At 53.1% G+C, this 12,484-nt stretch overlaps 1 protein-coding gene across 3 annotated transcripts in view; it reads left to right on the top strand.

The window, feature by feature from the left end:
- PPARGC1B (PPARG coactivator 1 beta) overlaps positions 1–12,484 on the top strand; it is a 119,496-nt gene that overhangs the window by 91,206 nt on the left and 15,806 nt on the right. For all 3 annotated transcript variants that reach the window (XM_055558267.1, XM_055558272.1, XM_055558282.1), the window contains 6 exons: positions 773–988; positions 4,930–5,046; positions 6,963–8,091; positions 9,015–9,051; positions 9,571–9,644; positions 10,810–11,599. In XM_055558267.1, coding sequence (XP_055414242.1) covers positions 773–988; positions 4,930–5,046; positions 6,963–8,091; positions 9,015–9,051; positions 9,571–9,644; positions 10,810–11,599 — 2,363 coding nt within the window. The remainder of the gene's footprint in view (positions 1–772; positions 989–4,929; positions 5,047–6,962; positions 8,092–9,014; positions 9,052–9,570; positions 9,645–10,809; positions 11,600–12,484) is intronic.

The following is a 12,484-nucleotide window of genomic DNA, read 5'->3' on the forward strand; positions in this document are numbered from 1 at the left end:
CCCCGCCACTGCCGTCCTCACCTTCACTGTCGCATCATCGTGCTTACGCAGGAGTCACAGTGGCGGTGGGAGTGGTAGCAAGCAGTGCTTGTTATGTGCCAGGCCCTGGGTTCCAAGCATCTTACATATATTTACTCAGTCCTTGACAATAGCCTTATGAAGTAGGTCCTGTTATTACAGTTGGTAAATGTGAGATCTGGGATCCACCCCAGCTCCAGATCCCAAGCTCCTAGCCACCACACTAACCGCCCTGCCCATCCATGAGTGAATGAGGCTGCGGGCCCTGGGAACCCACAGGGGCATGGCAGCTGTTGTCCTGTTGCTCTGCTCGTCACTGTCACGGTCGAACCTTGAAGCTTCCAGTCTTTCCACCAGCTGTCTGGACCCCAGGGTCAGAGAGGCTGACCTGAGGCTGCCAGTGGCATAGACCAGCCTCAGTACTCTGTCCAGGAGTCTGGACACAGGAGGCTGTGGTATGAAGTGACTGTCCTTGGAGGAAGGGATGGGTGCCCCCTGATTAGCATGTGAGCCTAAGCCAAGGCCCTTTCTGTTACCACCTGCTACCTGCTCGAAAATCTCTGATTCTTAGAGTCCATAGCGCATTTCTTTGGCATCTGCTTTTCTAAGAAACTGGGAAGATCTGAGCAGGTTTGGCGGGAGGATGATGGCGGTGGTGGTGCAGCTGCAGGTACAGAGCAGATTTCTATCCAAAGTCGCTGAGCCCAAGGCCTTGGCTAACCGTGCCCCCTCTCTGCCTCTCTGCTCACTGCAGATAATCGACAATGAGAATGAGGCCCTCCTGGCAGCGCTCACCAAAACCCTGGATGACATGCCTGAGGATGTTGTGAGTCTGGCTGCCTTGCCAGCCCTGGATGATGGAGACACACCCTCCTGTGCTTCTGCATCACCCGTCCCCTCCTCTGCACCCCCCAGCCCCTCTCTGGAGGGGCCCCCTGCCTCGGCCCCTGAGGTGGATGAGCTCTCGCTGGTGAGAATCTGTTTCCAACTGAAGTGATGGTGGTGGCCTGAGATGTGGTGTGTGGTTGTAGGGGTGGTGGGTGCAGGGAAACCAGCTCTAGGTCCTGCAGGGATCTCTGTGCATCACCGGCAAGGGTTCAGGGCAGACAGCCTGGACTGGTGGTGGGCAGCCCCCCTGGGCTTAACCTGCGACTCTGTAGGCCCTTTGGGATTTCATGGATTTACCCTAAGTGTGTGTTAAACCTTGAAATTAAATGCAAATATTTTCCACAGACCCTTGGTGGTTCAGACAGTAAAGAATCTGCCTATAATATGGGAGGCCTGGGTTTCATCCCTAGGTCGAGACGATCCCCTGGAGAAGGGAAGGGAATGGTAACCCACTCCAGTATTCTTGCCTGGAGAATCCCCATAGACAGAGGAGCCTGGCGGGCTACAGCCCATGGGGTTGCAAAGAGTTGGACATGACTGAACGGCTGACTTTCACTTTCACTTTTTCACACATAAACACAGTGAAAAATGCAAGCAGGAAGTATGGAGAGTTAAAAGCAAAACCTCCTTATCCATCTCATAATGGCTTTTTCTTTCCCCAGATGTAACCATGGTTACTGATCTGTTGTGTGACTTTCCTCTTCTACTTTTTTTTTTAACGAGAAAAAGGAGCCTCCATTACACACAGCCTAAACCTTGCTTTTCTCGGTGAATTGTGTGGCATGGAAACTTTAAGATGAACAGAGGTAGCTCTGTTTTATCCTTTTTGTCAGCTGCATAGTGTTCCCTCATAAGAAGGTACCGTAACTTCTTTAATCCTCTGGTTGGAGGATATGTGCATTGTTTCAACTCCTTTATTGTCCCATTGCTTTAGACTGTGTCCTTCACCAGGAGGAAGTGGATCCATTCCTAGAAAAGAAATTCCTGGGTCTTAATGTATGTGGTTTTTCAGTTTAGTCAAGTACTTCCAGCCTGACCTCCAAAGAGGTTGGACCGGTTCATACTCTGACCAGCAAAAGTGAAATGCTACCTGAATCCATGTGGAATGTGGAAATGTACACATGGCATTGCAGGTTTCTGGGGAGAAGGTCTCAGCCTTTTCAGATTCCAAAGGGATTTTAGAAGTTGCCAAAAGCAGTTGCTCTTGTCGCAGGCTAAAGGTGCCAGAACCCCAGATGTACTGGCTTGTGAAGTCCAGCTCATCTGTCTGCGACTCCTTACCTCATCACTGGCACTCCTAGGGCTGGTGAGACTTAGCTGGAAAGTTAGGGCCTGTTGGAGGTGGCAGGGATCTTCGGTCATGGAGAGTTAGAGCTGGACAGACCCTTGGTGATCATAAAGTGCACCTCTGGGGAAACTGAGGCCCAGGGAGGTGAGGGCCTCTCCCAGGATCACACAAGTTGACGTGCCAGCAAGGGTTAGAACCCAGGTCTTCTGATTCCTAGTCTAGGACTGCTTTCCCTCTCTCCTGCTGACTTCATGTTCCCCAAAGCAGTGTGGAACATTTAATAAGCACCTATGCGTGCCAGACTCTAGAGTGTGTTCAGTCCCATGTTATGCTCCTGCTGATGAGGGTCAAGCATCCTTTCTGATTAGAATCAGACCTCTTGGGTTTGAATCTCAGTCCCATCAGTGAATGCTCTTGTGCTTCTCTCTGACTCAGCTTCCTGGTCTGTAAGGTGGGGTTAATAGTACTGCTTATCTCAAAGGCGGTTGGGAGGAGTACAGCAGATAATACTTACATATAAAGCACTTAGAACAGTGCTTGGTACAAAGAAATGGGTCAATAAATGCTATCTAAGTGATAGTCACAACCATCAGCCATGGTGTTAGTAGTAGTATTAGTAGTGGAAAAGTGAAAAGTGAAAGTGAAAGACACTTGGTCATGCCCGACTCTTTTCTACCCTGTGGACTATACAGTCCATGGAATTTTCTAGGTCAGAACACTGGAGTGGGTAACCGTTCCCTTCTCCAGGAGATCTTCCCAATTCAGGGATCGAACCCAGGTCTCCTGCACTTAAGGCGGATTCTTTACCAGCTGAGCCACCAGGGAAGCCCAGTGTTAGTAGTAGTAATACTTTGTGTGTGTGAGCACCTGTGTGCTCAGTCGCTCAGTCACGTCCGACTCTTTTTGACCCCATGGACTATATAGCCCACCAGGCACCTCTGTCCACGGAATTTTCCAGGCAGGAATACTGGAGTGAGTTGCCATTTCCTTCTCCAGGGGATCATCCCGACCCACGGATCAAACCTACATCTCTTGCATCTTCTGCATGCCAGGTGGATCCTTTCCTACTGCACCACCTGGGAAGCCCAGTAGTAATAGTAGGTAGTCACAAGAGCAATTCTGTGTAGGACTCTGCAGAGGGACCACACCCGAGTAGAGAGGTAGAGAGCGACCCCTGCTGGTCACCAGCTCGTTGTTCCCTCTCATGCCTTGCTGTTCTTCTGTTTCAGGCACTATGCTAGGCACACAGGAGACTTGCCATCTAGACTCCCCACATTCCAACATAGTTCTAGAAAGGCCCTGAGAATTTATACAAATTCTTAACCTGGAGTCATGGGTCCCAGAGAGTCCACCTGCGAACCCATGGACTTCTGCATACGTGTGTGTTTTCTGAGGCTAGCAGCTTCTCTCGTATTCTTACAGGGACCCCTGAATCAAAAAAGACCCAATTATTTAGTCTGCCTGCTCCTGTTTTACACACACACATGCACACGCACATCCATGCACACTCACAACCTTGGAGAAAGCAAGGCCAGGAAGAGAAAAGGACTCACCCAAGGTCTCACAGTGAGTTGGGTTGAACTGGGTTAGAACCAGGTCCCTTGCTCTGGTATGACCATCTTTTCCTGTCCATGTCAGAGAATCACAGACATGTTCATGCTGGTTTGGGGTCTTGGTAGGGTCGTGTGGCTCCTCTAGCTCCTAGGGCAGTGGGAGTGGCCTTTTCTGTGGTTCCCGGGCCCTTGGCAATCCCACTGGGGGGTCATGTCTCCTGAGGAAACACTCAGTGCTAAAACAAAAACCGCTCATGCTTCCTGACTTGTTCTCAGCTTTGGCTGTGGTAGGATCACCGGCGAAACCCCTAGGTGCGCTCAGCTCCCTGCTTTGTTGGCTGGAATACACTGAGCACCTTTCCTCTGGGTGTAGAAGTGTGAAAAGCTTATCAACTTTTATAGAAAAATTAGAAAAGCCAGACAAGCATCAGCTTAGGATGCTTCCACTCGTGTAAAAACAGCTGGCTTGGTTGGAGGTGATGTGTACATATATGCATTCTTGTATTGTGTATGTATATATTTCTGAGTCCCACCTCAGGAAAGGGTCACAAGAAGGTGGTTAATAGCAGTTGCCTCTGGGACCTTGGACAGGAGGGAGACTAGCTTCCCGTTGTCTACCCGTCAGTATTTGTGGTATGTGTATTTTTTACCATTTCCAAGTATTACTTGTTAAGGTAAAGAATCAATTTTCTAAACAATATGATTAAACAAAAAGAACAGAGGAAAATCAGCTAAAAATCCTACACCAGAGAAACATTGCGGGACCTCACCATCCAGACCGTGTGTGTGTGTGCATGTGTGTACTACAAGTGTGTGTAGAGGGTCCCAATCAAGTGTGTGCATCATATTTCAGTGGTAGCATGGGTAGACATCCCCCAAGATCTGTCTGGGTTTCTGAAGATCATAGATATTTCTCTTGGGTTATTCACTCTGAAAAGGACTTTACATTTTACTGGGATACTTGTGTCTGTTTGGCATTGCTACACAACCTGCTTTCTGTACTTAGTGTATTCTAGGCCATTGAGTGCCCTCCCTGTGGTCTTCCACGCTCCCACGATGATGGGGTCAGAGTGTGGTCAGTCCTGGGGGGCTGGCTCCGGGCCAGGCTTCTCCCTAAGATGTGCTTCCCTGTGTCTCTGGCTGTAGCTCAGCCCTAGCTTCTCCCATCTGCTCCTCCCTCAGCTGCAGAAACTCCTTCTTGCCACGTCCTACCCAACCTCAACCTCCGATAGCCAGAAGGAAGGGACCGCATGGCGCCAGGCAGGCCTCAGGTCCAGAAATCAGCGGCCTTGTGTCAAGGTATGTCTACACATGCCCCCAAACCCATCCAGGACTCCTCCAGGAGGGTCTCTGGGCAGGGGGTGCACCCTTCCACTCTTGTTAGAGGCCATCAAGTTCAATACATTCACAGTTCACTCTTTGCTCCTCACACAACCCTTGTTGCTGATGTGCTGGACACTACTTGAAACCTAGGCTGGTCCGGGGTTCTAGATAAAGCCCTGGACTTTTTCATGTACAGTTGACCTTGAACTACATGGGTCTGAACTGCACAGGGCCACTTCTACGTGGATTTTTGTCAGTAGTAAATATTACAGTACTGCAGGATCTGAGTTCATTGAATCCATAGATGCAGAGGAACTGTGGGTACTGAGGACTGACTATATCAGTCACGTGTGAATTTTCCGCTGTGTGGAACCTCTGTCTGGTTCAAGAGTCAACTGTAGGGACTTCTCTGGTGGTCCAATGGCTAAGAGTCCACGCTCCCAATGCAGGGGGCCCAGATTCAATCTGGTCAAGGAACTAGATCCCACATGCCTCAACTAAAACCCAGCACAGCCAAATAAATAAATATTAAAAAAAAAAAAAAAAGCCAACTCAACCTCAGTGTTCCAGGCAGTCTTAGATGTTGAGTTACAGCTGGGACAAGGAGGCTGTGGCCTGCCCTCAGGAAGCTTATTCTAATGAGGTGACAGAACCCAGCATAATATCTTTGTTGGTACCATGGAGACCACAAGGAGGAGTTTGAATTTATCCTGCGGGTGGGGCGCATCAGAGAGCTGAAAGCGCCATTGTGAACACCCAGGAAGGAAGCAAATCCTTTTCCCTCCTTGGGCTCCATCTTCTGAGACCTCCAAGGAGGGGTTTCCAAGGTGACTTCCCAGTGTTCCTGTTACTCAGAGCCTGCACTCAGCCCTTCCTCTTGTTCCCAGACACTGTTGCCACGGACTGCTGTAGACAGTCCCACCCCTCCAGGCAGACTCAGGAGGGCATCTTTCTCAGATCGTGGCTCAGTGTAGGAGCCTGTCCCCTCCTGGTCTCCCCGAAGGTGGGGGAGGAGGGGACCCTCTCTCTGTGCTCCCTCACTACTTGCCCTGGCTGGCCTCCCAAAAGAGAGGGCCATCCCTCACGTTCCCTTTTGTCAAAGAGGCGGCAGCTAAGCCCCTCTGTGAGGCGGCCTGCCCTCTGGGAGGTTCAGAAGCATTGTGGGGGGAGGGGGCATGAGAGACAGCAGGATAGCTGGCCTGGCCTCAACAGAGAGACGGTTGCTCTGGGGGTGGAGCCCCTGTGTAGATGAGTGAAGGCAGAGAAATCTGGAGAGGGCAGTTGGCTGGGGCCACGTTGCAGAGCACCCCTGGCCAGGGGCTTCCCCTTTACTACACGGGCGCTGGAAAGCTACTGAATTTTTTTTTTTTTCTTTTAAAGAGGTTTATGAAGGTGCCATTTACATACCATAAAAGGCACCTGTTTTAAAAGTATGATTCAGTGATTTTTAATAAACTTACAGAGTTGTGCAGCCATGACCATAATCCAGTTTTAGAACATTTCCATCCTCCCAGGAAGATCCCAGTGTCTCTATTTACAGTCAGTCCCTGTTCCCACGCCCAGCCCCAAGCAGCCACTAATGTACTTCTTGGCGCTCTCACCGAGGGCTCCGCGCAGGGGAGCAGGGTAGTCAGAACAGGGCTTTGGCGGTTAACCTGGAAAGGGCGGGATCCATAGCTGGGGTCCCTGTTAGGAGGCTGGCCGTTCCTTCATCCTCATCCCCTGAGTGCTGCCAAGTGCCGGGTTCTGTGCTGGAAGCCGAGGATGGAGCAATGAAACCCAGCATGATCATCCTGGAGAGACAGGCTGGGCCTGGCCAGTGGTGCAGTTGTGGGCAGCGGAGAGAAGCCGTGCGGGTCTCCCTCCTCACTGTGGCCTCTTTCCCTCTCCAGATGGACGGCCCCCAAGACAGGAAGGCCCCCACGCCGCACTCTCAGAGCCGGAGCTGCACGGAGCTACACAAGCACCTCACCTCGGCACCATCCTGCCCCCGGGCTAAAGCCCTCTCCCCGGATAGAGGCCTGCAGCCACCACCATCCTTGAGTCCCCGGCTCCCCACCAAGGAGGATGAGGAGGCGGGCGAGGACTGCCCAAGCCCCCAGCTGGCTCCAGCCTCCCCCAGGGACTCACCGGCGCTGGGCAGGACAGACCCCAGCGCCCAGGTTTCCCAGGAGGACATGCAGGCCGTGGTGCAACTCATCCGCTACATGCACACCTACTGCCTCCCACAGAGGAAGCTGCCCGCACAGGCGCCAGAGCCACCTCCCCAGCCCAGCAGCAGCCCCGCCAAGCAGGTCAGACCCCGGCCTCGGTCCCACCACCCTTCCAAAGCCGCCTGGACCGAGTTCTCCATCCTGAGGGAACTTCTGGCTCAAGATGTCCTCTGCGATGTCAGCAAACCCTACCGCCTGGCCACACCTGTCTACGCCTCCCTCACGCCCCGGCCCCGGCCCAAGGACAGCCAGGCCTCCGTAGGCCACCCGGGCCCCGTGGAGGAGGTGAGGGTCTCACCTTCACCCAAGAGTTCAGGGCCCAGACCCAGCCTGCGCCCGCTGCGGCTGCAGGTGAAAGGGCACGTCAGCCGGTCGGCCAGGCTGCAGCCGGAGGAGGAAGAGGAGGAAGAAGAGGAGGAGGAAGAAGAAGAAAAAGAGGAAGAGGACGAGGAGGAATGGGGCCGGAAAAGGCCAGGGCGCGGCCTGCCGTGGACCAAGCTGGGGAGGAAGCCGGAGAGCTCCGTGTGCCCAGTGCGGCGTTCCAGGAGACTGAACCCCGAGCTCGGCCCCTGGCTGACATTCACCGATGAGCCCATGGTCCCTGCAGAGCCCCAGGGGCCTCTGCCCTCGCGCTTGGCCCCCGAAGCCTATGATGTGGAGGGGGAGCCTGGCAGCCCCATGGATGAGGACAGTGGCCAAGACCAGCCACTTCTGCGGGGACCCCAGATCCCGGCTCTGGAGAGCCCCTGTGAGAGCGGGTGTGGGGACACAGATGAGGACCCCAGTTGCCCGCGGCTCTCGTCCAGAGGTAGTCGGAGTCGGTGGTCCGAGAGAGGGGGCGGGGCTGAGGTGTGGCTGACCCCACTGCACTGGAGCCAGGAGCCCCAGGTTGGGCAAACCCCTCTCCGTCTCTGGCTCTCAACTTTCCTTCCTGTATAATGGGCTTAGCTGGGCAGACCTCCAGGAGTTACCTGAGCATCTCTGAGTTTCTCATCATGCATGGGCCAGGCGTCCTTAATGAACAAGGAGCAAGATGCCCGCGTTCTTGGGGCTTGTGTATCAGTGGGGGAGACGGGCAATCATAAAGTGAGCAAGAAAGGAAAGTAATTACAAATTGTGATAAGTCCTCTAAAGAAGACTTCCTGGGTAACAATGTGATGGACGGTGTGAGTCTCTAAATTCAGCTCCACGATGAGGTTGAATTTTAAATGGTAACAAGAGTGGCGATAATAATACATCAGTCATCTATTTTACACTTGCTCTGCCAGGCTTGGTCTATGATTTAATACAGATTATCCCCATTGATCTGCATAGGAAACCTATGTGGTGGGTGCTGTTGTAATTCCTGTTTTAAGACATGGAACAAAGGCACAGAGGCGTTTGATGGTTAGTCAGCTAGTTAGTCCTGCATCTCTTTGGGGCTGAGCCCACAGATGCTGGCCTTGGAAGCAGGAATGCTTCACCATACGCGCTATACTGATTGGCCATAAGGGGGCGCCCTAGTACCCATCAACGCTGCCAAAGCAGTAGCCCCGCCAGCTGTAAATGTCTGCTGAGTCGGGGGGAATGAAGGTTTTGAGCTGTTCCTGCTTGTCCCTAAAAATGGCAGAGGCTTTTGGGTCATGTACCTGAAAGAAGCTGTGCTTGGTACCAATGCAGTTCAGAGGGAAACATCCTCTCTAGCAATGCCATGTTGAAGAATCTTATTTTTCTCTTTTGTCTTCTTTTCAGACTCTCCCAGGTGCCTCATGCTGGCCTTGTCGCAAAGGTAGATTTCTGGGAATTGTTGACTTATTATTCCGTGAGACCTTATCTGGTTGGGTGTAGGGTGGCTCATTGGCCCCTGAGCCTGATCCTGTCCCCACACACCCCTGCCCTCATTACCATGTGGGGTTCTCAGGAGCTGGGTTTCCTTGGTAGGCAGTTTGGTTTTAGAAGCTGATCTCTGCAGGCCTAGGAGATGGAGAATTTCATGGGGAAAAGCTGACAGTGCTGTGGCTTTGGGCAAGTGTCTGCTCTCTGGGCCTCAGCAGTTCCATGGTAAATAAGGAGGTTGACAATGATTGTCCTGTCTCCACCGCCCTCAGATTTCTCCTGTGTCTCCTAAAAGCTGTATAGCTTTGAATTCCTCTAACAGCCAGGATGGGGATTCTCCTGCAAATTCTCCCCAGGCCTCACTTTCTTGGGCTGCAAAAGCAGGATCTGTCACGGTGTGCCCTTGCCCTCCTGGCATGCTCGGGGAGGTGGAAACTGCTGCTGACTGGCGTCTTTCCTTCCCGTCCTCCAGCCCCACCGGTGACCCTCCTTTTGGCAAGAAGAGCTTCGAGCAGACCTTGGCGGTAGAGCTCTGTGGCACGGCAGGTAAGCTAGGAGCTCAGTAGGGAGGTGCCCTTGGGGAGGAAGCACCTCAGGGAGTAAGGGGGTACCCCAACAAGCCCTCCTTGCCACCACTGCACAGGCTACACTGGATCTTGAGATTCCCATTGAGAGAGTTATAAGGAGAGTCAGGACCCAGGCTCAGCTGTTTGGCTACCGACAGTTGGCACATGACCTGATGTAAAAAAAAAAAGAGAGAGACGTCTGAGACATGTATCTTCCCCTGAAGCAGCCTGCAGTCCTATGTGGGAACCAGACTCACACCATAACATGTATTGTTTCATACGGGCTTGTTCCAAAGACCTTGCAAGAGCTCTGGGAACATAGAGGAAGGGACAGTATGGGGAGGGGCAGGATAAGTCCTGAGAAGATGCAAGGGTACCCAGAGCAGCAGGCATTTTAGCTGCGTTTGCAGGGTGATAGAAGTGGAGGAGACAAAAACAAGACAGAAGGGTATTCTTGGGAGCAGAATTGGCGTGAGCACAAAGGCACAGAAAAGCGGAGGTACAGGTGCATTGGAGGAGACCGGCCACATGGTGGTGCTGTGGGGCAGAACTGGGGGCCAGGCAAGAGCAAACATCAAAGGCTGAGAGGAATGTCGGGCTGAAGGGGTTCATGCAGATCCTCAAGGCTCCAGGAGCCCCAGAAAGGGAGAGATCGCTGGCATTTTGGCAAGTTCCCTCTGGTACCTGGGTGAGGGTGAAGGCTAAGGTCAGTTGCAGGACCCCTAAGGTCACTGTGGTGGTCAAATCCAGATGGGAGGTTTTGGCCTGTGGTACCTGCCACCTCTGTACCCTGGGAGACTTCAGAGGTATTTGGGATGACCATTTGGGAGGGCTTGTGGAATGATGGAATGTGGAGCAGGAAGAGAGATCTCAGGTAACCTGGAGGCTTCTGCGAGGCTACAGAAGGGATGGCAAATGGATTTCTTCACATGCCAGCTCCGAAAAACTGTTGACGGACTGTGTGAGATGGAGCCCCAGGCTCCGCCCAGGCTCAGTCAGCAGTGCAGTGACCGATTAGCGATGCCTGCCTTCCACTGGGTCTGGGGAGTGGTGACACGCATGCTGTTTCTCTGCCCTCCCAAAGGAGGGTTTCAGTGCTCCTTGGAGAAATGATCTGTCTCACATTTTTCCTCTTGCTTGGGTAGGACTCACTCCGCCCACCACGCCTCCATACAAGCCCACAGAGGAAGACCCCTTCAAGCCAGACATCAAGCACAGCCCAGGCAAAGATAGAGCTCCCGCCCCAGAGGGTCCCCAGCTCGGGGCCACCGCCAAGGCTGCCCACAAGCTGCCAAAGAAGCACCCAGAGCGGAGCGAGCTCCTGTCCCACCTGCGGCATACCCCAGCCCAGCCAGCCTCCCAGGCTGGTCAGAAGCGCCCCTTCTCCTGTTCCTTCGGCGACCATGACTACTGCCAGGTGCTGAAGCCAGACGGCGCCCTGCAGAGGAAGGTGCTGAGGTCCTGGGAACCGTCTGGGGCCCACCTGAAGGACTGGCCCCAGCCAGGGGCCCCACGGGCTGAGACCCAGGCCGCTGGCAGGGAAGAAGACAGAAGCTGTAATGTTGGTGCCCCCACCAAAGACAGCACGCTGCTGAGAGACCACGAGATCCGTGCCAGCCTCACTAAGCACTTTGGGCTTCTAGAGACAGCCTTGGAGGATGAAGACCTGGCCTCATGCAAGAGCCCCGAGTATGACACTGTCTTTGAAGACAGCAGCAGCAGCAGTGGCGAGAGCACCTTCCTCCTGGAGGAGGAGGATGAGGAGGAGGATGACGATGAAGAAGAGGACTCGGGGGTCAGCCCCCCTCGCTCTGACCACTGCCCCTACCAGAGCCCACCCAGCAAGGCCAGTCTGCGGCTCTGTCCCCGCAGCCGCTCCAGCTCTGGCTCCTCATCCTGCCGCTCCCGGTCACCAGCCACACGGAGGACCTTCAGGTATGGATGGGTGGGTGGCCTCAGGATGGATGGTGGGCAGCTGAGCACCCCCAGTTCTGAGGTGTCAGGGGAGAGAGGAGCCCTGAGACCAGGGCCACAGCTTCCTGTGCGGCCTGTGTCCTGGTCAGAGGCCCTGGAGGTGGACTCCTAGGGAGTTATGGGCAAGTCCTGAAGCCAAGCGAAGCCAGCCGTGTGGTCCAGTGAGGAGTGGTCCAGATCGCCTTGCCTCAGGGGAGGAAGAAAACGCACTTTCTGGCCTTTTGTGACCTTATTCATCTGTTTCTGCTTTTATATTTGTAAAATGGGTAGGTTTTTGTGTAAACATATACAGTTGACCTTTGAATAAGGTGAGGGTTAGGGACACCAATCCTCGACACAGTCAAAAATTGTGTATAACTTATAGTCGGCTCTCCTCATCCAAGGTAACTCTGTATCTGCAGATTCAGCAACTTCTGACAGTGTGGTATTTACTACTGAAAAAAACCCCAGTGTTGGTGGACCCTCAGAGTTCAAACCTGTGTTGTTCAAGGGTCAACACGTCTATACAGTGTAATACCTATGTGACATTTACTTGTAAAACACAGATTAGCATAATTCTAACTTGTGTTCTAAAAAAACACCCAAACCCTGGCTTTAAAACAGTGATAAGGTTTATTCCCATTTCTCGGTGCCGCAGAGTTGTGCAATCTTCCGGCAGTCAGCCACCGGGTGGGAGAGCTCTTTTCCTTCGCACTGAGATGACGTGTCATGAGCGTTTGCTTATACCGTCTTTGCCCACTGAACCGGAATGTAGAAGGAGCTGTTCCAGAATTCTGTGGACAGCTGGGCAGAAAGAATGGAAGTCTGGCATCTTTTGGTGAAGACAGGTTTCTTCTCTTCCCTAAT

Source organism: Bubalus kerabau, chromosome 1, assembly GCF_029407905.1.
Source record: "Bubalus kerabau isolate K-KA32 ecotype Philippines breed swamp buffalo chromosome 1, PCC_UOA_SB_1v2, whole genome shotgun sequence".
In the NCBI taxonomy this organism is placed as follows: Eukaryota; Metazoa; Chordata; class Mammalia; order Artiodactyla; family Bovidae; genus Bubalus; species Bubalus kerabau.